Source organism: Gallinula chloropus, assembly GCF_964237585.1.
Source record: "Gallinula chloropus genome assembly, chromosome: 6".
Classification (NCBI taxonomy): Eukaryota; Metazoa; Chordata; class Aves; order Gruiformes; family Rallidae; genus Gallinula; species Gallinula chloropus.
In genome coordinates this window covers 538,812-566,291 of record NC_140091.1, presented here as the reverse complement: position 1 = coordinate 566,291, position 27,480 = coordinate 538,812, and the positions used below count along the sequence as shown (strand labels likewise).

Below are 27,480 nucleotides of genomic sequence, written 5' to 3'. Positions count from 1 at the left end.
CCCAGCCTGTGCCAGCCCATGGAGAGACCCGCCTCACAGTGCCCACAGTCTAAGGGTAGCTCTGGGGTGGTCCGTGTCCCCCCCCACCCTGCAGCACTGGGCTTGCTGCAGCTGCTAAACCGAGGGGCTTCAAAACACTTTGCTTTACCAAGGCCAGAGCAATTTCCAGTAGTCCCATCGCCCTCACCACTGCCCCTGCCCTCTCTACACCCAGCCCCTCATGCCCAGCTCTTCCAGCACGCTACCCTCGGACCCGGCCCATACAAGCACACGTGGTGACTGGCACATGGTCCTGCCCTGCCTCTGCTCCCCACACCACGAACAGCCGTCACGTCTCGCCTGGTTATCAGGGAACAACCACTCAGCAGACCCAAGCAGGGACGGTGCCACACACACACTGCCAGGGAAGGCAGCAGGCCTGCCAGCAGCCTGGCTCCCCTCGCAGCAGACACAGGCCTACAGCAGCCTGACTCCCCTCACAGCAGACACAGGCCCTACAGCAGCCTGACTCTCCCCACAGCAGACACAGGCCTGCCAGCAGCCTGACTCTCCTCACAGCAGACACAGGCCCTACAGCAGCCTGACTCCCCTCACAGCAGACACAGGCCCTACAGCAGCCTGGCTCCCCTCACAGCAGACACAGGCCCTACAGCAGCCTGACTCCCCTCGCAGCAGACACAGGCCCTACAGCAGCCTGACTCCCCTCACAGCAGACACGGGCCCTACAGCAGCCTGGCTCCCCTCGCAGCAGACACGGGCCCTACAGCAGCCTGACTCCCCTCGCAGCAGACACAGGCCCTGACAATATCCTCGCGTTCCCATGAGACAGGGAAGTTCCTCATGCTGAGAGGCTTTTGGTAATGAGAGTCTCAAAACACAGTGGCCTTGAAGCCAGGGGTACAGACTGCCCTGATCCAAGCAGGAGTTGTGGGAAGGGATTTGGGAGTGAGTGAACATGTCACGAACCATCCATAATAAATGGTCAACACAGCAGGTGTGCAGATAGTTTTAGACATCACAGGTAAACTGACAATGTTTGGCTCTAAGATATGCTCATCAGAACCTGTTATAATCACTAACCAATCAGTGGGGTGTGGCCAGTGTGTGTAAGCAATTAGCAGTTCTTTAGCTGGCCACGTTTGCTGTAACAAATGTCTATAATCTGTGTGATTTGGCTCCATAAATGGCTTCACCTAAATTCATATCGAATTGTGTGTTGCCCATCGCCCATCTCCACACTCGTCCTCCGACACCAGCGATGCTCCTGGCTCAGACCCCAACTGGGGGGTAGGGCAGGAAGCAGCTGGGGGGACTGGGATCACCTCCCGTGGGTTCTGCTGTCGGAGATGTGGTCGCATGAGGTCACAGCCCAAGTTCTGCCCAGCTCCTGGTCCTGCCAGGGCTGGAGGCAGCTGAGCTCCAGCAGGCCCTGCAGCCCCCTGCCCCCCTGCAGCCCCAGCCGTGCAGCAAGCCAGGTCCAACACAGCCACCCCTTCAGACAGAGCCCTCCCCACGCTGGCTGTTCCCACGTTCAGGGAAGCTCTGCTCACAGATTTCTCTCTGAGACATCCTTTTTAATTAGATAAACGGCTCTAACAGGTTTGATTTTGTCTGAGTGGTGCCGTGTTTTGTACGTTGAAAATAATCACTAAAAGCCTGTTTTCATCCTACTCCACATCCCCCTGCAGATTCCGAGAGAGCTCGCTCCTAACGAACATAAAACATATTTAAATGTGTTGCAACATCAAACATTTCTGTGTACTGAATCAGCCAGGCAACAGGAACAACACAGATGCGATCTTCTGTACCCTTCAACAAAACACTCATTTGGAAATTTCTCATCTTCCCATTTGTAGAAGGAACGAGAAGAATTGTTAATCCTGCTACCAGAGCGGTACCTGCACCTCGCTGTTCTCTAAGCTGGCTGTGGAGTTCCAGCTGACAGCACACACACAGATCATCACATGGGTGTAACAAGTCCCTGTTAAGCAGACACGGGTCCTGTTTTAGCTCTGGATTTACCCACAAATGCCTCCGATAAAATCCACGCTGATTCGCTGCTGATCTTCCTTTTCCTAAATGCTAAATGTGAAATACTCCAGTTTTCCTGTCAATACACCAGATCACAGAATCACAGAGTCACAGGGGTTGGGAGGGACCTCCAGAGCCCATCAGTCCCACCCCCTGCCCAAGCAGGGTCCCTAGGACAGGTCAGGGCTGGAATCTCTCCAGAGAAGGAGACTCCACACCCCCTGGGCAGCCTGTCCCAGGGCTCCCTCACCCTCACTGGGAAGAAGTTCTTCCCCAGACTGGGGGGGAACTCCCTGTGCTCCAGCTTGAGCCCATCACCCCTTGTCCTGTCCCCACAGACACTGAGCAGAGGCTGCCCATGGCCCCTGTGTCCCACCCTTCAGCTATTGATAAACACTGATCAGATCCCCTCTCAGGCTTCTTCTCTGCAGGCTGAACAGCCCCAGCTCCCTCAGCCTTTCCTCCCAGGGGAGATGCTCCAGGCCCTTCAGCATCTCTGTCCCTCCTCTGGACTCTCTCCAGGAGATCCCTGGCTGTTTGATCCCAGGGAGCCCAGCCCTGGACACAACACTCCAGGTGGGGCCTGAGCAGGGCAGAGCAGAGGGGGAGGATCCCCTCCTGTCACCTGCTGCCCACACTCCTCCTGATGCCCCCAGGATCCCATTGTCTCTCTCAGCCCCCAGGGCACACTGCTGGCTCATGGCCACCCTGTCACCCACCAGCACCCCCAGGTCCTTCTCCACAGAGCTCCTCTCCAGCAGCTCCCCCCAGCCTGTCCTGATTCCAGCAGTTATCCCTTCCCAGGTGCCAGACTCTCCACTTGCTTTATTGAACCTCATCTGGTTTCTCCCTGCCCAGCTCCCCAGCCTGTGCAGGTCTCTCTGGATGGCAGCGCAGTGTCCCGATGATCCCCAAGGGCCCATCTGGTCCTGGGGAAGGGCGCTGCCCTCGTTTAGCCTCACACCTTCATCATCACACCCACATCTAATTACGCTTTGTAACCAGTGTGAATTCTTCAGCATCTCCTTACCCTGGTGTGAAAACCAAGAGTAAAACTTTACCCACTCAGGTTGTGGGAGGACTCGTCTGGCATCTCGTTAGTCGCTTCCCTTCATCCTGCAACTTTAATTAGCAGCTCCGGCCTGGGATTTACCCGTGACTGTCATGGGTGAAGAGTGCTGGTTAATGAATTATTCAAAGTAAATGAAGAGACACGGGGAGTTCTCCACCTGTCTCAGGCCAACACACACTTGCTGAGCAAACCGTGTCCCCTCTGACAGGCGCGGGCGCCGCGCAGGCCGCTGTCCCGCTCACCCGAGACGGGTTCTGTCTGCGGCCACCCTCGTGTCAAAGCCCAGTTCTCCTTCTGCAGAGACAGCTGGGGAATTGGATGCCTGAGACTGTGGGATATCTTCATTAAGCCTGGGCAATGCCGGGAGCGGTTGGGCAGGCGGATGGGCACCTCCCCCTGCGCCCAGCCCTGGGACTCATCCCTTCCCCTGCAGACACAGTGCATCAGCTGAAACTTCCCAAAAACTCCTAGTGGTGTTTTTCTCTCTGCAAACACACAGAACGAGTCAGGCACGCTCAAGCTGACCCACCCAGTGCCAGGCCCTGTGCTCCACCAGCCTGGCCAGCCCACTCTCCACCAGTGTGTGGATGTGACCAGACCAGTAACAGCACGACGTCGAGCGATGGCAGAGGCAGCAGGGACACCGCAGCAGCCTCTGCAGACTGCACATGTTTATACACAGACTGACACCCTCCACACACCAGACACTGTAACAAAGCCCTGCAGGCAGTGCCAGGCCGCACCACGGGGAACAAGGGGCACCACATGAGCCAGCTCCTTGTAATGGGGGAAAGACATGGGTTCATCTCATGCTGAACTCCAAAGGCAAAGTCAAACACATGTTTGGCTACACCCGTGGACAAGGGAAGGGCAATGGATGCCATCCACCTGGACTTCTGCAAGGCTTTGGACACGGTTCTCCACAGCATCCTTCTCTGCAAGTTGAAGAAATATGGATTTGATGGGTGGACTGTCTGGTGGGTAAGGAATTGGCTGGATGGTTGCACCCAGAGAGTAGGGGTCAACAGCGTGATGGGCTAAACTAGAGCAGGACAGGGTTAGATGAGCCCTTAGGAAGAAGCTCTTCCCTCTGAGGGTGGTGAGACATTCCAGGTCAGGGTGGATGAAGCTCTGAGTGACCTGCTTTAGTTCAAGGTGTCCCTGCTCGCTGCACAGTGGGACTGGGTGGCCTTGGAAGGTCCCTGTCCACCTAACACAGTCTATGATAAGGGGATGGAGGGGGCACAGCAGACAGTGAGTGCAGGACTTCCAACAGAGCAGACACACAACCTCCATCCCAGTGATCACAGTACCTGGGGTTTCAGTGCTGGGCTCCTACTGAGGAAGAGAACACAGACAGGGAATCCCCACAGCGCCCTGAGGCTGTGAGCAGCCTGTGTGTGGCACTGGAACCTCTCAGGAGGTTCATACCAACCATCTACCCAACACCTGACAGCTCTGTAAGTTAAAGACATCGCCAGCAGCAGCGGGCGGCATCCTGACCCTCTGTACGGCAGCAGCCCTGTCGCAGCACAGACTCCCAAAGGAGGGCTGTGTGCTCTCAGGGATATCGATCTGCTCCACTCTTCCTCCTGCTAATTGTCACCACTGCCGTCCCCTCCAATTAGCCCGCTCGGCTAATGGGCTCTCCCAGCGTTCATTATCCCTGGGGGTGACAGACCCAGCGCCGAGCTCCAGAAGCACCCAGGAAGGAGCCTGAGGAGCAGCACAGCGCCTGCTGCTCCAGGCACCTTCTCCCTGTTTCCCCCCTTTTCCCGCAGTGTTTAATATGCTTCGGGGATGGAGAGCTGGTGATGGTGAAGTAATGCACACAGCTCTCTTCAGGGAAGAGTCCATCACCCCGCACACTGCGGCACCGTTTGTTCCTGCTGGCGGGAGCCACCGGCTCCGAGCAGCTCTGCCTTCCACCACCCAGGCAAACCCGAGTATTAAAGGTAAACTGGACTGTTCACCTGCAGAGAAGATTGACAGAGGGCATGGGAAGGGACTGCCTGGGAAAGAGCCGTGGGGAAAGGCACGAAGTGCTCTGGGGTGGCACGGCGGCTCCAACCGGCACAGCTGCACCCCACAGTGCCGCGGCACGGACACGACCGAGCCAGGCACCGGGCAAGGGTCCCTTCTGTAGGTTCTGTGTTCCTCCCCATGCTTCCAGCCCACGTTAAAATATTCTCAGCCATTCCCCAACACGTAACAGGTTTTATCCTGGTCGGAACAGAAATCAGACTTTCAGCACTAACATTACCAATCCCATGTATCCTGAACTGCTGAATCGGCTTCAGAAACACGGACGGTTGGCTGGGGCCCTGGGCAACCCTGTGTAGCTCCAGGCCTGGAGGTTGGTGTCCCTGCCTGTGGCAGGGGGTTGGAGCTCTGGGACCCCTGGGGTCCCTTCCAGCCCAGACCAGGCTGTGATCCTGTGATGCTCTGCGAGAAGATGCAGCTCCAGGAAGGTCTCCCAGGAGCGATGGCAGCGCTCTGCTCCGACTGCCACAGACCTTCTGGGGAGGCAGCCAGACACAGGAGGCAAGAAGTCATCTGCTGCTTTGCTGGCTGGTCCCAGCAGTTAATTGCCTGCAAAGCACTTGCTCTGCATTTGTGTTTAGATGGGTCCATTTCAGCTTTTAGTCATTAGTTTTCATTACGTTTTGGGTTTTTTTGCCAAGATTGAATATTCTGAGGTTTTCTGACATAAAAACATTCCTCAACACAACAAGGTTGCCCATTTCCATTCTGCTAAACTAATTAGACCGAGTTCTTCCAGCTTTCCCCGTAAATATTTTTATTTCCCGTATATTTTTCTCTCTCTTCTGCCATCTTTCTGTTGCTTCAGCATCTCTGAGAAGATGCACACCACAACGATGCACCACAGCTCACTACGTGTCCCCATCTGCATCCCTGCCTGTTACTCCACATGTGCACACCTCTGGATGCTGTTAGGGATCTCAGAGCAGGACCCAACCTAACCTCCACTTTACATGGGATCCAGCTTACCAGGGTTCCCTTTGAGAAGCCTTCCTCTCTGTACACCCCACTCCACTCATCACTGTGCCATATTCTCACTTTATCAGCAATAATTCCATTTCAAATTTCAGAATCTCCAGAGCCTGTCCTGTCACTCCCAAAGAGCCCCCAGGAAGATCCTGTCCACCCACGCTGGGTGCTGGCCCCAGAGAGGTGATTCCTCTCAGGTCTGCTAACTACCCAGCCCCTGATCCGCCCCACACAGCCCTGCTGAACCAGCAGCTTGCCTTTCATTCTGCTTTTTTCCTAAGAAACAAGAGTTTTTATGGTGCTAAATCAAACAGCAGGAATAGGCAGTGGTTAGGACACGTGTCCCTTCAGACCAATCTCAAAAGGCTGTGATGGATTTGAAGCAGCTCCTCTCTCCCAAAATAACACAAAAAATACCTTGCCTTGGTTCTGTGAAGCACCTGAACCCACTGGGGTTTTCACAGAGCTATTTCAGAGTGCACGTGGCTATGGGGTATCATCTGTGGGTCGGTGAGGGTCTCAGCCAAGTCTTGTAGCACACCAAGGGTCTGGGCCCCAGGCTGCTGGCTCACAGATGGTCACCCCTCACAGCGAAGCAGGAAGCATTTAATGATTCCCAAGCTACATCACTGCACTTCCTTCCAGAAGTTACAGAAAAATGCTCCAGATGATGCAAAGACAGGCAACTGACTCCTCCTGCCCCGTCCCACTGCCAAGGCCTGAGAGACACGAGCATCCCCGGGCTCAGCGACTCCCTCTGACTGCAGGGGTGCAACAGGAACAGTGTTTGCTTCACCAAGTGCAAGGAAAATATTTACATCCTTACATTTATTTACAGCATAATAGAAGGTTAAAACGCTCCAGTAATCGTTACATGGAGATCAAACATGACCCCTTCCTACACACGCCAGGAAGATGAGCTTCCCGACGATACGTGGCACGACCTCCAGCTGCTGGTGTTCCCAGCAGAGCCTCTGCTGGCATTCACACACACATTCATAATCTGAGACTGTAAACTGCGTCACGATGGATTCAGCCCCACGGATGCTGAGTTCTGCCTTTCACCTGACACACATCCACCACAGCTACCAGCACGCCCACAGCGTTCCCTCAGCGCTCCCTCGCTCCCCGGTTAGACGCAGGAGGTTTGCATCCACAACTACCATTCAAAAAGTGAAAGTGACTGAGGAAATAAATTATCTCTCAGAAGTATGTTTAGTGTTGTATGTCTTGGTCCTCTCATTGGAATGAGAAACATCTTCCTCCCCATCTTCATTGTTTTCCATCCCATAATGGAGGTGGGCGATGGTCTCTGCAGCCAGGGGACAGGAGCTGGGACAAGGGGCAATGGGCTCAAGCTGCCCCAGGGCAGGGTCAGCTCAGCTGGGAGGGCAAAGTTCTTCCCTGGCAGAGTTGTGGGGCTGTGGCACAGGCTGCCCAGGGAGGGGCTGAGTCCCCAGCCCTGGGGGTGTTTGACAGAGGGGAGATGAGGTGCTCAGGGAGCTGGGGCAGCACAGGACAGGGATGGTTGGACTCGATGGGCTTAAAGGGCTTTTCCAACCCTGTGATTCTGTGGAACCCTCTGGAACATCTGCCTAAAACTTGCGATTAAACAGCATCTCTTCAGGTTCAGTGGTCCAGGAAACCACAGTGTGAGGAGCACAGATCACCGTGTGGAACATATATTGCAATGGGGAGCCAAGTCTGCAGCCCAGCTTCTGCTGAAGTGAGAGAAGATCATTAATGGACTTAATTCCTCATCTCATTATGCTCCACGCTAACAGGTTCAATAGATCCCTGTGCTGGCACAAACCCTCCTGTTATTTATAACCCCTCCAGAGGGCTGCAAAGCACGGAGTGAGCTCACACAAATGAAGATAATAACATTACCTTTTCCTTAAATAATCCAGTCCAGCCAGTCTGCCCTCAGATGAACAGCACGGAATGAAGGCACCAAACAGCTTCCACATAAATCAAGTGTGGACCCAGGTTACGGCTAATCAGGCTGTCAGTCTACGTGGGGCTTTGCTCGGTGAGGACTGAAGGACTTTGCTGGCGGAAAGGTTTCTGGAAGGGTTGCCAGAACTGCCCACTGTTTGGTGAAGGCTGGTGATGGCCACTGAGACGTGCAGCTCCCCAGCACGGGAGTGCTCTGCTGGACAGGGAACCCACATGGCTCTGCTGGGGGGCAGCTATACAGAAATGCTCAGGAAATGAGGCTGAATCCCAGAACAAAATACAAACCAACAAACCCATCAAAGCAAAGACAAAGCAATGAACGAAACCAAAACCCAACCCAACCAGCGCAGGGAATGTCCCTTTCTGTGGACATGAAGCTGTAAGGAGGAAAAGCCCCCCAGTATCACGGCTTCAGCCAGCCTGGGCTCCCTCCCAGTCACTCCCAGGACACCCCCAGCCCAGGGCAAGCACCAGCAGCACACCCTCAGGCCACACATTCCTGACACTGTTCCTTCCACAGACTCCTCATGCAGTAGCCACAGCCAGCCCTGCGCAGCCACTGCCTGTTGAAAATGGCCAGAGCTGAGCCTCAGCGCTGCTAAGTGAGAGATGCTCTTTATTAGCAGCTGAGCACACTGCCATGTGCAGGATGCCCTCACTTCACAGAGGGGCTGACAGCTCCAGGACTCTCTTGTCTCTGCAGATGATGATTGCTGAGTCTCACTCAGATGAGGCAAAACAGCCTTCCTGATCCCACCAGCACACGGGAGTAGATGTGCATCATTAAACAGCTCACATATGTAGTCAAACTGATACTCTTAAATAGAAAGGGAATCCTTTATTCTGCTGTGAACGTGTTTGTTTTGCTCTCCTGCACCCAGCCAAACTTTCCACTCACAGATGTGCCTTGGATATTGTAATTCCTCTGCTTCTGACTCAGGAATAACGTGTCAAGTCCTCTACAAAGGCAACAAACGTCTACACAGAAGCTGCACTGAAGGTACCACAAACTTTGATCAACAGCAAACACTGCACATCACACGCTGCTGTAACAAACAGAATGACTTTGTGCTGTTTTCCTCAACCTAAGAATACAAACTCTGCCTGCCCAGAAGGAACCACCAGACTTTCAAACATACTCGTGAACACCTGAGGCTTTCTGCTGCCCTGTGCTGGCTGGGTTCAGGTTATGCACTTGCAGTTCTAAGCATCTCACCCCAAAAGTATTTTCTCATGAGATGTAACCTTAGTGGGACGATGGGCTCCCCCCAGGACTCGCTGTAGCTGCAGTAAGCAGGGTGTGTACCCACAAGTACCGTTTGGAGCCCATGGGCTCCCACATGGTCCATACTCGAGCCTGGACTCCAGGGCTGACGTGGTTCACAGGATCCCCAGGTTGGAAAAGCCCTTTAAGCCCATCGAGTCCAACCATCCCTGTCCTGTGCTGCCCCAGCTCCCTGAGCACCTCATCTCCCCTCTGTAAACACCCCCAGGGCTGGGGGCTCAGCCCCCTCCCTGGGCAGCCTGTGCCACAGCCCCACAACTCTGCCAGGGAAGAACTTTGCCCTCCCAGCTGAGCTGACCCTGCCCTGGGGCAGCTTGAGCCCATTGCCCCTTGTCCCAGCTCCTGGCCCCTGGCTGCAGAGACCATCGCCCACCTCTCTGCACCCTCCTGGCAGGGCAGGGGAGGTGGGGAGAAGGGCTCCCCTCAGCCTCCTCTTCTCCAGGCTCAACACCCCCAGCTCCCTCAGCTGCTCCTCAGAGGATTTGCCCTCCAGCCCCTTCCCCAGCCTGGTTCCCCTTCTCTGCACTCGCTCCAGAACCTCCATGTCCTTCTGATGGTGAGGAGCCCAGAACTGGACCCAGCACTCAAGTGCTTCTGCCACTTCTGGAGATAACCACAGCCAAACACCTAAGGTTAGACCCCACTTGCCCACACAAGCATTACTGTCATCAGTGCTTCAGACCAGCATCCCCTCAGGTCCTTCGCTTGGCCACTCTTGTATAAAGAAAGTGTGTCTGGATGTGTCTCAGCTACCCCAAAGGATGCTCCTCCAGGCAGTCCCTGCAGCACTAAAACTACATTTTGCTCCATGAAAACTTCTCCCTCACCATTCACTGTGCCCAGCTGACCTAAATTAGGAGGACTCAGCACAGCCTGCTGGAAAGGTGATGTTTGAGGAGTGAGTAGAGGCCCAAACACACATGCAGGGCTCAGCTATCACTGTGTGCACAAGCTGAACCATGTGTTCCCAGGCACAACAGCTTCACTGCAGCAGGAAGGGTTGCTGGAACCCAGGGGAAGGAGGGGGGGCAGGTGCTGGGATGGATGGGAAGGAAGGCAAGGCAAGCTGCTGGGAAACACAGCGTGTGGTGCTGCTATGCCAGTGACCTACATTTAGAAAGGCCAGGCCTCCTAAGGTGTTAATTACTGATATCCCCACTTAAGCCTTATCAGTACTTATCAGAGAATGCCTGTTAACTTGAAATATTTGCAACCAGGCCGCTGCCCAGGACGAGATGGACACCACAGCAGGTCTCTGCACCCCAAAGCCAGGAAGCGCCTCAAGCCCATCACACCCCAGTAAAACCCGAGCCGCAGACGCGCTGGAGACACACACCAAGCACAGACCAGTGTCTGGACACAGTGCATGGAGCAGGGGCAGAGCAAATCCAGACACACCTCTGCCAGCTGCAGGAAGCGATCCCAGCGCACTGAGTGCACCCCAGGGCACCAGCATCACCCCAACTCGGCTGCAGCCGCACCGCGGCACTGCCCACCCTCCCCTGGCACTGCCAACTGTGCCTCTGGCACTGCCCACCCTGCCCCTGGCACTGCCCACTGTGCCTCTGGCTCTGCCCACCCTGCCCCTGGCTCTGCCCACCCTGCCCCTGTCCCTGCCCACCCTGCCCCTGGCACTGCCCACCCTGCCCCTGGCACTGCCCACCGTGCCTCTGGCACTGCCCACCCTCCCCTGGCACTGCCCACCCTGCCCCTGGCACTGCCAACTGTGCCTCTGGCTCTGCCCACCCTGCCCCTGGCACTGCCCACCCTGCCCCTGGCTCTGCCCACCCTGCCCCTGGCTCTGCCCACGCTCCCCTGGCTCTGCCCACCCTGCCCCTGTCCCTGCCCACCCTGCCCCTGCCCCGGGCCCGCAGCCTGGGTGGGAGCTGTGGGACTGGCAGGGTGCTGACAAGGGGATGTGAAGAACCAAACCAAAACCTCCAGGAAGATCAGCTGCCAAACGGGCCCCAGAGCCTCTCAGGTCCTTCCTGCCCCAAGTTCCACGTTCAGTTTGACCCGGTTTCGGTGTTTCACAGACACTCAGGTACAGGCTCTGGGTGCTCACGATGCCTCGCCTCCTCTTCCTCCGCTCTTTCCCCTTCACACCTCTGCACTCACTGCAGACAGCATCAATCAGAGAACCCCAGGCTGGTGTGGGTGGAAGGGGATCCCAGCCCCACCAGTGCCCCCCTGCCACGGGCAGTGACACCCCCCCAGCACAGGGTGCCCCAAGCCCCATCCAGCCCAGCCTAGAGCCCTGCCAGGGATCCCAGGGCAGCCCCAGCTCCGCTCTCTTCACAGCAGAGCTGCTCCAGCCTTCAGGACTCCCAGGGAAGGTCCCACGGGAGGCTCAGCCCAACGCATCCCCTCCCCAGCTGCAGCCCACCCCAAGCGACCAGGTAACCCGTGTTTAATGTGCAGGCTGTGGTTCACCATCAGCACACCCACCTTCCCAGCACTGCAAAGGTAACACCACGGTGGTTTGTGCAGGCTGGGAAAAAAAGTCACAAATAAATACAATTAATTAACGTAATTTTAAACTAATTCCCAGCCACGTGCAGACTCCAGACTAGGAAAAAGAGAGCAGCTGTGACACAAGATCTGCTTTGTCCGCTCTTCCTCTGCTGTTTAATAGTCTCAGGATGAAAAGTCTGGTATAATTTTCTAGTCCAACAGTTCCAGCCAGGGGGGAAAACGGCTCCTCATAATTAGGTCACTTTCGTAACATCTTTACTCATCACCCGCCCTGCCTGGATGTGACCAGAGCTCCTGTGAGGCCGTGACCGGGCCCGTCCCCACCGTCCCTGTCCTGCCACCGGGCCCTGTCCCATCACCGGGCCCTGTCCCATCACCGTGCCCTGTCCCACCAACGCCCCCTGTCCCACCATCGTCCCTGTCCTGCCACCGGACCCTGTCCCATCACCGGGCCCTGTCCCACCATCGTCCCTGTCCTGCCACCGGACCCTGTCCTGCCACCGGGCCCTGTCCCATCACCGTGCCCTGTCCCACCAACGCCCCCTGTCCCACCATCCCTGTCCCACCAACATCCCTGTCCCACCACTGTCCCTGTCCCACCACTGTCCCTGTCCCACCACCATCCCTGTCCCACCACCGTCCCTGTCCCACCAACGTCCCTGTCCCACCAACGTCCCTGTCCCACCAACGTCCCTGTCCCATCACCATGCCCTGTCCCACCACCGTCCCTGTCCCACCATCCCTGTCCCACCAACATCCCTGTCCCACCACTGTCCCTGTCCCATCACCATGCCCTGTCCCATCACTGTCCCTGTCCCACCACCCCTGTCCCACCAACATCCCTGTCCCACCACTGTCCCTGTCCCACCATCCCTGTCCCACCACTGTCCCTGTCCCCACCATCCCTGTCCCACCAATGTCCCTGTCCCACCAACGTCCCACCAATGTCCCTGTCCCACCACGGGGCCCTGTCCCACCACCATCCCTGTCCCACCACCGAACCTGTCCCACCATCCCTGTCCCACCAACGTCCCTGTCCCACCACTGTCCCACCCCCACCACTGTCCCTGTCCCACCACCGTCCCCCCTGTCCTGGGGTTTGATCCAGCTCTGCAAAGTTCACCCACTACAGAGAACCACACGCAGAGGCTGTTGGCTCCTCGTGCGTGTGGCTCCCCGGGTTCAGCGGCACACGCTGGGTGAGGCGGGGTGACGCCTGGGGTGTGAGTGGGACACACTCGCCCATCGGAGCCGCGGGGCTGGTGGTGCAGGAGCAGGGAGGCCTCACCCCGTGCCCTGCCATACCAGGGCTGCCTGGTCACTGTCACTCTGCTCATCCTCGCCCTGCTCTCCTTCCTGCACTGGCACTTGCCCTTTCCAGCCTGTGTGCCACGACAAGCTTGTGCCCCTCCTGTTGTCTGCCAGGCAGAGAACCACAGCTCTGCCGAAGGCAGGAGGAGCGACCCGACCCTGACCACGGGGTGAGGAGCAGCCGGGCCACCCCCCGGGCTGGAAGCTGTCCCCTTGCCCCCTTCCCTGCAGTAACACAGATTTCACTGCACCACAGAACCACAGCCTGCCGTGGGCTGGAAGGGACCATCGAGTCCCACCTGCAGCGAGCAGGGACATCTGCACTGGGGCAGGTCGCTCGGAGCCCCGTCCACCCTGCCCTGCAACGTCTCCAGGGTTATCTTTCTTTTAAACACTTGTTAAAAAACACTAAATATAGAGAAAACTGTCTCCCAGGGGAGCACTGCTGATAGCAAAGGGGGCTCTGCAACCCAACCAGCCTGGGCTCAGTAAGACTCTTCCCAGCAGGTCAGTTCTCAGGTTTCTCTGACAAACACCCCGAGGTTCCCGAATCCCGGCAGGCACCAGCCTCGCAGAGGTTGGGACAGGATGCTGATCTTCTCATTTCGAGCTGAATTATCAGCTCAGCAGTTTGCCTCATGTCCCTCTGTCTCCAGAAACAGCCCTGAGTCTTCCAGAGTCACTGGGCCATGGTGTAATTCCACATTCCAACATCCTCTGATGAGTCTCCCAGGATTATCAGGGCAGTGGACACTGTACTTCTCAAGCTACTACACAAATTTACACCCTAAAATGCCTTACCCCCAAACAATCCTGAAGAATTAAAGCAACTTCACTAGTAAATGTTGGGATTTTCCTTGCAGAGAGGAATGCAATGACAGTTCCCACAGCAGAGGTACACAAGTCGGCTGTCACACGTTGCTGTAGTGTGCTTACAGGATTCTGAAGGTCACAGTGGCTTCCTACCATCACCACCCACAGCTCCTCCAAGTCCATTTACACATCACAGTGAGGGAGCCCTGGGACAGGCTGCCCAGGGGGTGTGGAGTCTCCTTCTCTGGAGAGATTCCAGCCCTGACCTGTCCTAGGGACCCTGCTTGGGCAGGGGGTGGGACCCCATGGGCTCTGGAGGCCCCTTCCCACCCCTGTGATTCTGTGATCACAAGCCAAGAACTGTGGTGTGTGACCTGTAGTACCTGGGAGAAACACTTCAGACCGATCACCCTGCCTGTCCCTGTCCGTATTTCAGTGACAATCTTCCCAGTCCAGTTGGGATTTGCCCAATAACCCCACTGAACAGGAGCGATCAGGGCACCAGGCAGCAGCCCAGCGAGCCCCGCGGTGCAGCACACCCCAGCCATGCCCCAGGGCACCGACAGCAGCAGCCAGGGTGGAACACTGGCACTGCTCCCTGCACGACCCATCCACAACACACCACTGTCCCCCTTCACTGATTCCACTCCTGTGACAAACCCAAGGTAACGATGACGTAACACACACAATAAATGCATGCCTGCTTCTAAGGAATTAACCCATAATTCTGTAGGCATTACTGCACTGCCATTGTTCAATTTATATACAACAATATTCAGCAGGGATATTCCACACATAACTGTTTTAATTATTGCAGTATTGCCTATTACTTCATTCCATAAGCAGTGTGGTAGCTGCAAAGCTGCAGCACTCTGACCACCCGCTGAGAGGAGGCTTCTCATCACATCGACCACAGTCCCTCAACCCAGCAGCCCAGATCCCAAAATCTGGCTGTTTCACAACAAAGTCCTTCCCAAGACCTCCCCACAGCTCATGTCTGAGCTCATTTAGTTCACGTCTCCACATCCCTCACCAAAAGCTGCCCTAACACAGAGGGTGGGAGCCGAACGACTGAAATCACATTCCTACACCCGAAAGCCTCCTGTGTGACATCATGTTTCCAGTAAAGCTGGGCTCATTCCTCTTGCAGAGACCACCCCCACCTTCCAGCTGTTGTGACACAGCACACAGTGCCATCCATCCCTCCATCCATCCTTCCATCTCGCCGCCTCTAGGACCCTGTTACTGCCTCTGTTCAGGATACCAAATTATTTTGGGATTTCACTGAGACTTGCCTTCACTTTCCTCCAGCATTCCAAGTCTGAGACAACCTCACCTGCGATCTGCTTCAAAGTGTGCAGATGCTCTTCAACCTCTTTTAGGGCCATTTGCCAATTTCTGTCATAATTAAGCCAAAAACACCTCACCAAACTAAAACTCAGGTAGAGCGTGTGAGTTTCCCTTGACTCCTCGAGTTGACCTCCACTTGTACACAGGAAACCACAGAAAACCCAGTGGGAAATGCTTACACCAGCCTGCTTCCAGGGACTGACCCAAAGATGAGTGAACACAACCAGAATTTCAAGCCTCCAACACAACCCCCTTGGAAGCAGCGTTCCTGAAGGGTTTATTTCTGCTCAAACTCCCCCATTTTCCTCTCAGCACCACAGCACCCATCCTGCCACCCAGCACCCGGTACTGAGAGGCTCCTCCAGCTCCCATGGGGGCTGTTGGGTGAACGTGGTGCTGGCAGAAGCCAACGCTCCCACACACACCATAGTCCAAAGGGGTCGGAGCACCACAGGCTGCTGTCCCCTCGTGGTGGGTAACCCAACAGTCAGCACAACCCACGACTTCTGACAGCTTCACCCCGTTCTGGGGTTCCTGGAACTGGCAGATGCAGCTGCATGGACAATGTCCCATCCTTTCTCCTCCCTCCGAGGCACTCGGAGCTCTGCTGTTCTCCTTCATGCTCCCACAGGCCGTGGCATGGGAGTTACTCTCCTCCTCCCCTCCCCTAGCAGCAGCAAGTTCTTGACCTTTATTCAGTCAACTGGGAGAAAATCAGCAGTTCCACAGCTCGCCGAGTCTTCAGTGCAGTGCTGGCCATTCATTTGGGCTTCACAGTCTGCTTCACCCACACCTTTCTGGAGCCTCACTGGAGGATCTGAGCCCACTTCCCGAGCTGGGTACCGCTGGTGAGCAGGACACTGAGCCAGGACACGGGCTGGGCGATGCCTGGTGGGACCCGCCCGCCCTGGCCAGAGCCCACCCTGGAGTTACAAAAGCTCCACGCTGCTCCTGAAGGATGCTGTTCTTCTTCTGGCTCCCAAGGGAGCTGCAGACCCAGGTATGGGGATGGCAAAGCTGCTTTGGAGCAGTCACCCCTTGGGCTGGAGAATCCTTCCTGAGAGGGCTTCTGCACTTTCTCTGACAGGAGAGAGTAAACTGCCCTGAATTAAGCCCAGAAGTGCCGGGGACAGGCAGGCACAGTTCCTGTGCTTCTATCCCAAGCAAATGAAGCACTGACACGTTGTCTCTGCAAACCTCAGCTGGTGCTATTAAAACACAGGTAAAATCTCTTCATAGATATTTCAGCACTTCAGCTTATTAAAACCTGCTAAAAAGTTATTGGAGCTTTCCCACAAGGCTTGTGCTGCAGCACCTGCCCAGCCCTGAGACACCCAGCTGTCCCAGTGAAGCTCTTCCCTCCACACACAGCCTGCGGGCACACCGACCGCTCCACAGCAGGGCAGGAGGACAAGTGCAGAGAAAGGTGTAGGCAACCAGCCCAGCCAAGCAGAAAGGGGGGAAATGGCTTAGAAATGTACTCCAGCAAAACTCCCCAAATAGCTCCTGGGATGATGGATGGATGGATGGATGGATGGATGGATGGATGGATGGAACCCATTTGCTGCTAGCATGAGGCAGGATGTAATTGCTATTTACTTCTGCATAATCACAAGCACTTTAACCACACCAAATCAACCAGAACTTCGTTTGAAACTCCCCCTTCCCTTCTCCAACCATGTGAAGAACTCTCCTCTGTGTTACTCTGGCTTAATGAAGTTGACCAAATCCAAGCTCCAGACCTAAGCAAAGCCCCTGGGCCGTGCAGATGCCCCCCTCTCCCATCCGTAGGGAACAGGGGCTGGTTTCAAAGCCCTGTTTTCTTCCCTAGCTGGCTCTCTGGAACTCTGGCCCCGCTGCTGACCTGCCTGCAGCACCCCAGTGCCTCTCACCTATCCACTGATGGCAGCACCATGCCCTGAGGCTGGGACCTCTGGAGCTCCTTACTGGGACTATGCTCCGAAGAAACAGATCTCCCCCATACCCAATGCACTGAAAAGCCACCTGAAGGGTTGTGCAGCAGGTTGTGACACCACAAACCTGTTAGTCCTTGCCAAGGAAATAAAGGGCAACAGTCTGTGGCAGCATCTTCATACTCAGAATAAATTTCCCAGGAGCACAGGCACCCAGCGAGCCCCAGGAGCCCAGAACCAGAGGGCTCCAGTCTCTCTGAGTTACACTCTGAAAACATCCCCTAACGCGAAGCCAGTGACATACCAAAGGCATTTACACCTCTATTGTAAATCCTGTGTGCCTGTGGCTTATGGAGGGAATAACACTCCTGCCTCCTCCTGACAGAAACGTGTGATGCAAATTCAGCAGGTGTATAGAATGACAGGCTCACAGCATCACAGCCTCACAGCATCACAGCATCACCTTTGAGATCATCAAGTCCAACTGTACACATCCTCTACTAACCCAGATCCCTGAGCACCTCATCTCCCCTCTGTCAAACACCCCCAGGGCTGGGGACTCAGCCCCTCCCTGGGCAGCCTGTGCTACAGCCCCACAACTCTGCCAGGGAAGAACTTTTCCCTCCCAGCTGAGCTGACCCTGCCCTGGGGCAGCTTGAGCCCATTGCCCCTTGTCCCAGCTCCTGTCCCCTGGCTGCAGAGACCATCTCCCACCTCTCTGCACCCTCCTGGCAGGGCAGGGGAGGTGGGGAGAAGGGCTCCCCTCAGCCTCCTCTTCTCCAGGCTCAACACCCCCAGCTCCCTCAGCTGCTCCTCAGAGGATTTGCCCTCCAGCCCCTTCCCCAGCCTGGTTGCCCTTCTCTGGACTCGCTCCAGGACCTCCCTGTCCTTCTGATGGTGAGGGGCCCAGAACTGGACCCAGCACTTGAGTAGCAGTTCCTGTACCGCAGATGCTGCACCGAACTGACACCAGGTCCCTGTGTGCTCACACAAGCACAGGAGAAACACCACGTGAAGACACTGACTTCTCCTCACGGGCGTGTGAGAAAAAAGCTACCCGAGATCTCTGCAAGAAGCACTGTATGCTAATGAGAGATTTTCCAAGACAAAACTGTTACTGCTAACAGTTGGATCCTCTCTTTGTTTTAATTATGCATGACTAATGATAGCTGTTTGGCTGTCTGACCACCAGATTGTCTGCTGCTGCCAAGGGAAAATCTCCTCCAACAGCCCGACTGCTTTTCGGGTGAAACCAGCACGAGTTCTGCTTCACCTGAGATCTTCAACAGCTCTGCAGGTGTTGAACAGGCCCAGAGCTGAGCTGAGCTCGCTGACAGGCCCTTCTCACATGTAAGTGCCCCCCCGAATCCCTTCTGGTGCTGCCAGGAACACACTGCCCCAAGCCAGGGCAGGCGCATCCGGCTCCGTGCGCTGGTACGGACACACCATGTCCCGTGGGAAACAGAACACCCCCACAGCAGGAGGAGGTTGCCTTGGCCTGTTTTACATGCAAATGCAGGGCTGTAACGAACCACACCAGCTCCAGGCCTCACAGCTGGCACGCTGGGAGAGACCCCTGCACCCAGCCGGGAGGGGAGAGACGCTGTGTGCCGGGGCGGGTGGTACCTGGGAAGGGTGAAAAGGAGACAGCCGGGCAGTACATGGTACAGTCAGACAACCCTGAGCAGCCCAGCTGGACAGGGTGAGATGCCATACTGAACCTAGCAGCATGGTGTGATGTCACTCCCTATCTAGCAGCTTGTCTACACAGGGTGTGACATCACACCATACCCAGCAGCACAGCCGAACGGGGCATGACGTGACATCACCATCCTATACCCAGCAACACAGCCATACAGGGTGTGACATCACACCACACCTAGGAGCTCGGCTTTATAGGGTGTGACATCACACTGTACCCAGCAGCACAGCCACGCAGGGTGTGACGTCACCCCCTGCCTCCCCATCCATGAGCCCCAGAGCTCACCGAGACGGCCCCGGCTGCACCCCAACCCTGCCACAGCCAGACAGGCTGCAATGCTGCGAGCAGAGAGCAGCGCTGCCCGGCGCTGAGGCTGTGAAACCAGTCAGCACCCACCCCCGGGCCTGTTCCCCCAGGGTATCAGCTACAGTCACCCTCAGGCAAGTCCTTTCAGCCTGGGTTTCTCCCCAGCACAGCAGCCCCTCGGGTTCCGCTCCTCACCCGCTCCTGGTGTCGTCAGCTCCACACACACCCCAACCATCTGCAATCCTTTACAATGATAAATTATTTTAATTTCCCCCGAATGTATTTATTATTACTGCACAGACAAGAGGCAAGTGCCATAATGTGCTGGTTTAATAACTGGCAGGGCTGTGGAACGTGACAGCCTTGCCCAAACAACACCTTCATTTTCCAGGGGGTGTGCACACATGTCTACACGTACCCGGGCGCGTTCCGGAGACGGGAACAAAGCTCCATGTAGCCAAATAATTCATGATGCTGAACTGCACAAGGAATACCAACCGAGTCTGCAAGTCAAGGGATGTACCTCTCAAAACCAGAGAGAAAGGTGTTTATAGCTCCTGCAGCACCCGACCCTCCACAGAGGTACCTGCACTCCTACATGGGTGCAGGATGACACCGGCGCGTGGTCACACACCGAGGGGCTGTAACGCTGGGACACGTATAGCATCTCACAATGCAGGTATCCCACATCAGCTCAGCATCCCCCTGCCTTTCATACTGTGAAGCCTTCCCTCCAAACACCCAGTTCTCAGTCAGACAGATGACAACAGACAGAGAACAGACAGAGAAAACTGTCACCAGCTTTCCATGACCACTGCTGCTCCGCCGGCCATGAAGGGCAGCTCTTCTCAAGTACCTCCCAACCCCCAAAAGTCACGAGCCCCCTTCAGCCACTCAAATAGGAATTAGGCACCTACATCCCCCTGAGGACCCGAACCCCTTCGGGGTCGAAGCCTGCTTGACCTGCTTGCTGTTCCTCAGGACCACTGATCTGGGTACCCACGGGATTCCACAGCTCAAGGAGCGCGGGCCCGGAGCCCCCTCCAAATCCAACCCATGACAATGGCCAAAACGCTGTGGTCTCATTCTTGAGCGCCTGGAGGGGGGAGAAATGGGAACTGGGAATGGTCCCAGCCAGGCTTGGCTCAGCCAGGACTCCCCTGTGCCTGCAGCAAGGCATCAGTGGGCTTCACAGGAAAGGGGACGCCCACCCGAAAACTGGGGTGCTTTGAAGGGCAGAACCAGGAGACACGGGTCAAGATCCTGCTGCCCACCCCCCCCGCCCACACTGAGCTCATCCCACACTCGGCTTTTGAACCCCTCATAGCTGATGCCACTGAAGGGCTCAGAGAAACAGCATTAGGTGAACATCTCTGACCTGCCAGAGAACTTGGGGGGGAGCAGGGAGCATCCCACCTTCCAGTATGGAAGAAGACAACACACAGATGGGGAGGTGTTTTCAAAGGATGGCCAGAACTGTGATCTCTGCAAAGCTCGAGGGAGCCCAGCGAAGCACCGAGCCACCAGCACCACAGAACAGCCCCTCCCTGGCACACCCACACAGAGGGTACCAGGGGCTGCTCCCCACACAGCAACTTCTTCCTTCAGTGGTAAAAACTCTGGGAAAAGAAGCTGAGTAACCATAGAAGCAGACACCCAAAGAGATGGCTTGTTTTGGATCAGCTGTCCTCCACATTCCCAGACCTTTTACAACCAGTAAAGCCACACCAGTAAAACGTGCTCCTAGAGAGTGTCCCTCTGCAGCCCACCCCGTGCTACCCCTCGGTCTGTACAGAGCCTCTGAGGACCACCCCAAGCCCCGAGGTGCTGGAGAGGGGACAACACATGACACAGACCTGAAACTCAGAGGCAGAAAGAGAAGCAGACAGGCTACATGGGAAGAGTTTCTGATTTGGAAAGCGAACCAAAAGCCCCCACAGCTCCTGATGTGTGACCTGAAAAACCCCAACCCCCTCCAACAATCACTTCCCAGGGGCTGGGGGCTGCCCTGAGCCGCAGACAGAAATCACATGTGGGGGGGGTGGTAGAAGGTATGGCTGGAGTCAGAGGCTCAATGGGCCTGTGGACAAGCCTGGCCTAGAACTGATCCCTGCTTTTCCCAGAGCTGGTGTCCACTCTGCAATCCCAGCCACACAGGGTTATCCGCTCTGCAGCCTCCCTCTCCTCTCCAGCCCCTTCGGGAAGCTTGATCCCGCAGATCCCAGCTCAAGGCTGGGCTCCCTGCAGTGAAGGACTGGCACTGCTTTACCAACAGCAGGACACACCCTCCACCAACCCCTCAACCACCCCAGCCTGGTGACAACACACTTTGCTTCCATCCGTGCCCACCCCTAAGCCCAACCCGCTGCGCTCACAGCCGGTGCGAGCGCACTGAGTCAGCCAGCTCCGACCAGCCCCGAGCCCTGCGAGAAATCAAACGCAGGATGAAAACTTTGCTGGCTGGAGAAAGGCACCTTGATCCCCCCAGATCTCCACAGTCAGGCAGCCCAGGGGGTCTCGATGGTGTTTACAACGTGCAATGAGGACTTTAGGAACAGCCCATGGACACACACAGGTTCCCTTGGCTCTGCCAAGCCAGGAGGGCAGCACACGTAGATGAGGTGTAACCCAGGTAAGGGTGGGCACAGAAAGTCAGGGAGAGATTCTCTTTTATTCCTCCAGAAGCAGAAACCCCTCTTGGTGCAGTGCCAGCAGCGAGCTCCCCGCTGCACATCACCCCACGGGGAGGGGACACGCAGCCCCCACCCCAGCCAGGGGGGCCGTCGCTCCCCCGAGCATCCTCCCTGGGTGCTCAGAGGCAGCGAGGGGAAGGAGCAGTGTCACCCGCTCTGCACAGACTGCTCTGCATGTGTCACCTCTTGGAACACCTGCTCCGAGTCCCCCGCTTCTGCTCTCAGGGTCAGGGACACACTGCACACATGTGGCCATCCCCTCCCCTCGCAGGAAGCCTGACTGAAGAGGGGCACTAGAGGAACCAAGTTCTGACCACACAGAGCATCCCCTGTGCTTGCAGCCGCTCAGGATGCAGTGATTTATTCTTTTAATAAAGCGATGGGTTTATCACCTGCCCTCTCCTTCCTCGTGTGGTCTCTCAAACCTTAACTGGGAAGAACATACAAAACATGCAGGGCCTGTAAGTGCCAGGGGCTCCCCGAGATTATTTCACCACACAAAACCACCACATCGCTGCCAGAACTCCTCACAGCTCCGACACACAGTGCTGGGACCGCATGGATCCCTCACTGGCTGGAAACAAACAAAAGGCAGAAGGTTTTAATTACTGAGACGACAGAAATAACTCTTCATCAGAAGGAACTGCTTGGCTACCCAGAGATTTTCCTCCAGAAAATAACCACCGAGATGTTTCTGGTACCAAAACAGACACTAAGGGACGTTCCTGGCCAGTGCTCTGTGTGACCAGTCCATTTTGGGGAGGGGGTAATGCATGGGGTGCCACATCTTCTGCCAGCAGTGGGGAGCACCAGCATGGGAACTGTGGGAGAACCACGAGCATCCCAGCACCAGCAAAGCCCCGTGGTGGTCCTTGTGGTGAGGACGGGGAGCGTGTCCCCCCTGCAGTGTGCAGAGAGGGTGTGGGGTGACCAGGGACCTGGCTGAGCAAGAGCACGGGACAGGCAGCGCTGCTCCTCACAGTGATGCTCCTCACAGCGATGTTTCCTGCTCCCTCACAGCGCTGCTCCTCACAGCGATGCTCCTCACAGCAATGCTCCCTGCTCCCTCACAGCGATGCTCCCTCACAGCGATGCTCGCAGCTCTGCTTCAACCAGGAAGGATGCTGCAGGCTGCACTGCTCGACTCCACTCCTTGGGAATTAACTGTGCAGCATGATGGAGCTGCACTGATTTTACTCCGTGTTAACACGCAGAGGCTTTGGCTGGAAACCCTCAGCTGCTGAAGGAGGTTGACTCCTCATCTCCAGTCCAGACAGTGAAAACTGAATGTGAGAACCGGGCTCACTCAGCCAGCCACCTCCCCCCCAAAAGAGACTGTGTCCCTTCTTCCCTCTGTTCCAGCCCAAAACGGGACTCACAAGTCAGAGTTCACCCTTGGTTCAGCACGGGTTACCCCGTTTACTCGTGTTCCTCACACAACGTGGCTCGACAGGTAACGAAGCTGCAGAGCAAAAGCCCTGAGTGAGCATCGTGGCGGCAGCCCGGGGAGCGGGCGCAGGGTGCGTGTGCTCCTGCAGCGCCCGCACGCCCCCTCGCTGGGGGACACCTCCACCTAACCCCGCATCACAGAAACCACCTCACCCTCCCGCAGCCGAGAAGCGCTGACCCCACCCTGGGGATTGCTCCCACCTGCTAACGCGGGGCCGCGGGTGCTCCGGGCACGGCGCTGCGCCGGCAGCGAAGTGAGGAGGTGACTCTGGAAGCCCTGGCTGCTGGAGAGCAGGTGGAGCCCGGTATGCCTGGGGTGGAGATGACCCGCCACGTGCCGGCCACAGAGCCGGTGGCCTTGGCAGGAGCCCAGGGGTACCGCACCCAGCCACCTTTGGATGCTGCGACGTGTGGCAACCGGGAAGAGCTCAATTCGGATGGCTACGGAGCTGGGAGCTGCAGAGCTCCTTTCCTAACACCCACTGGGATCTGCAGTTAAATAAATGGCCGTCTCCACGCAGGCTGGATGCTAACAGCAGTTATTTTAATGTCGATGCTACAGATCCCCATCGAGGAGGGATGCAGGAGGGGCGGTGAGGACGAGGATGCGCAGCCAGAGACTCCCGGTCCCAGCTCCACTCCTGCACTCTCTGGGAAGTGCTTCCCTACAGCCAGCCTGTGTCTCCCGAGCTGCAGCACCGGCTGAAAGCAAAATTAACTCGGACCTGAGCAGCAGCCTACAGCAGGCACACGAAATGAAAGAAGTGAGTCGCCGAGCAGGAGGATGAAGCCCCAGATGTGGCACCCAGATGTGTTACTCCCCCACCCAGGCGCTTCGCTCCAGGGCCGGCGTGATGCCCAGGGCTCCTCCGGCAGCACCTCCGCACAACACAGATCCTCTCCCTCCCTTGGGAGACCAGAGCAACGTTTAAATCTCCCAGCTCTGATTTCATTTACGTAACCGACCCAGCTGCAGGCACGGAGGCTCCAGCACGGGCTGAGGCCTGGGGAGCTGAGACCCACCCCTGGCCTCGTCCCACCGTTCCCAAACGAAGCGGCTGGGAGTACTCATGTGTGTACAGCCCAGCGGGGGTACCACTGCCCGAGGATCTGGCTCAACTGCCATCCACACGCCCAGTTACCTTCCCAGCAACCATTAAATCCCAAACTGTGCAAGTAAAACAGTTTTTCTTCTTTCCATTCTCTTTCTGAATTTCCTCTGGGTCTCCAAATCTGCACGAGGACCCAGGATCTCTCAAAACACCCAGCGCCACCGAGGTACGCACAGAAAATACTTGTCAGCTACTACGTAGCTGCCCTACATAGACATCTACTGTATTTTCAGTAGCTACTACACCAGAAGCAGGCTGGCTTGCTGTGAAACCGTTCCAAATTCCTCCTGAAAATGCCTCATGCAGCGTTTTACAGCAGATCGTAGGGGCATTGAAAATGCAGACGGCTAAAATACTTTGTAATCTGGAGAGCCAAGTGTGTGACACCACATCAGTAAATGACAGAGCCAGACCCTTCATCGTACCAAACTACTGCCAGTGAAACCGGAGATGTACCAGGAGCAGCAGGGTTCAACCTGCTCCAGCCCTATCACAGATCACAGGAAAAGGCGTTTTTCCCCCAAATACAGCAAAATCACGACAGAGGACAGCGCAGGGATGGAAAGTTAGCAATGGGGGATGGAGGGGAATAATCAAACCGAGCCAGAGGATTAACGAACTCGAATCAGAGAGACAGATCCGAGGGGATTAAGTGCGGGGTACGGCTGATGGCAGGCGAGCCCTGCCCGGCGCGGGCGAGGAGCGGGCACTGAACCCGGGAGCGAGAGGCTCCTGCGGGGGAGCCGGAGCGGAGCCGAAGGAGCCGCAGCGGAGCCGGAGCTGGGGGAGCCGGGGGAGCAGCCCCGCGGCCGCACGCTGGCTCCCCGCGCCGAGGCGGGCGGATGCCGAGCCGCCCATAAAGGACGCAGAGAGCAGCTCCGCGGAGCCCGGCAGCGCGGGCAGCGCGACCCGGGGCCGGCTGCAGCCCCGCGGAGCCCGGCAGCGCTGCCGGGGCCCGGCACTGCGGCGTGCGCAGGGCAGCCGCCGGCCGAACGCCCCCGGCGCGCCGCGAACCGGCTTCCAGCGCGCAGCGGGACCCGCGCACCGCACCCCCGGCTCCGGGATGCGGGCAACTTCCCCGCGCCGCCGCATCCCCCGGGACGGAGCCACGATCGGAGCCCAGACCGCTCCCGGGGGATGCGGCGGGGCCGGGCGGGCGGCTCCGGCTCCCGCGCCCACAACCCCCGCCCCCCCACCCCCATGTCCCCCCACCCCACAGACCCCCATCCCCCCCGCTCCACCGCGGCCGCCTCCTACCTAAGCACCGCCGTGTCCCCCTTCCTGACCACCAGATTGTCCACGGCCGCCCCGGGGAAGTCTCCGCCCGGCGCGGCGAGCCGCCCGGGGGGCAGGAGCCAGCAAAGGCCGAGGAACACGATCGCCAGCCACTGGTGGGAGCCCCCGGCGCTCCGCACCAGCGGCACCATCTCCGCGCCGCTCCGCGCCGCTCCGCGCTGTCCCTGGGCCCGGCGGAGGCCGAGCGCGGCCCCCGGTAGCGGCGGCGGCCCCTGGCTGGTGCCCGCGGTCGGCGGCCGAGCGCGGAGCGTGGCTGCTCCCGGGCGGCCACCGCAGCATCTAGCGAGGAGGGCAGCGCGCCCGCTCTGCGCGGCGGCGGCTCGGCGGCGGCGGCGGGCGGCCCCCGCTGCCAGCCCGTTGCCACGCAGCCGTCGCCCTGGCAACCGTCCCGGCGGCGGCGGAGGGATGCGCGCCGCCCTGCCCGCCGCTCCGGTCGGCCCGTCGGCCCCCCTCTTCTTCCCCGTTCTCTCCCCCACCCCACCCCCCCTCCTCCTCCTCCTCCTCCGCCGCCGTCCCGCCCCTCGGCATCCCGGCTCGCATCCCCCCGCCCCCGCTGCCCGCCGGGGCCATCCAGCCCCGGCAGCCCCCGCGGGCCCCGCGTCGCCCGCTCTGGCGGCGTGCGGGTGTCACATCGCACCGAGACCGCTGCCGGGGGCCGCGCTCTGCCCTTGGGCCCGAGGGGAGGATTCATCACTTCGCCCGAGGGCGGCAAGTCAAACGCTGCTCCGGGCAGCAGCGCTGGGAGCTGCCCCCGCAGCTCCGCGGCCAGGCTTCCCCCCCATCCCCATCCCCATCCCCGGGGGCTGCCCACATCGCCAAAGAAACGATCCAGGCGCTTCTGGAATACATGATCGGCCACTGCCATATCGGGGGTTCCATTCCCCGTCCCCCCCAGCAGGATACCTGCAGGCACTCGCCGACAGCAAGGGGGGGGGGGGGGGGGGGTGGGGGGGGTGGGGGGTGGGGTGGAGAATAATATAAAAACAAGGAAAAAAAAGGAGCAAAACGCCCCAATGCCGGGTTATCCCCCCCCAGACACTCAGACACCCGCAGCCTGTTTTCCTCCTGCGAGTAAAACACACACTCAGCGTGCTGCCGGCCTGCACCAAACGCCACTAAGCCGGGGATCCAAACGCCCGCGCCCATCACGCGGCTCCTCGCAGGCCGCGGGGTCGCCCCTCCGCGGGTCCGGGCTGCCCCGGGCAGGGACGCGTCTCCTCCCGCCGCCCCAGCAGTTGCATAAGCGATGCGGGGTTACGTAACAGGAGATGCGGGACCGCCCGGCACCCAGGGCAGCTCTGACACTCACACTGATTCACACACATCTGGCCAAGGCAGGGCGGGATCTGCTCCCCACAGAGCTCACACACATCTGGCCAAGGCAGGGCGGGATCTGCTCCCCACAGAGCTCACACACATCTGGCCAAGGCAGGGCGGGATCTGCTCCCCACAGTTCACACACATCTGGCCAAGGCAGGGCGGGATCTGCTCCCCACAGAGCTCACACACATCTGGCCAAGGCAGGGTTGCTCTGCTCCCCACAGAGCTCACACACATCTGGCCAAGGCAGGGTGGGATCTGCTCCCCACAGTTCACACACATCTGGCCAAGGCAGGGTTGCTCTGCTCCCCACAGAGCTCACACACATCTGGCCAAGGCAGGGTGGGATCTGCTCCCCACAGTTCACACACATCTGGCCAA

At 57.7% G+C, this 27,480-nt stretch overlaps 1 protein-coding gene across 1 annotated transcript in view; it reads right to left on the bottom strand.

Annotated features, from left to right (window-relative positions):
* Window positions 1–26,058, bottom strand: part of NEGR1 (neuronal growth regulator 1) — a gene marked incomplete at its 3' end in the record, with an annotated part of 199,670 nt that extends 173,612 nt beyond the window's left edge. The window contains exon 1 of the mRNA XM_084266054.1: window positions 25,741–26,058. Within this exon, the coding sequence (XP_084122180.1) occupies window positions 25,741–25,910 (170 nt within the window). The 5' untranslated portion in view covers window positions 25,911–26,058. The remainder of the gene's footprint in view (window positions 1–25,740) is intronic.
* Between the last annotated feature and the right edge of the window lie 1,422 nt (window positions 26,059–27,480).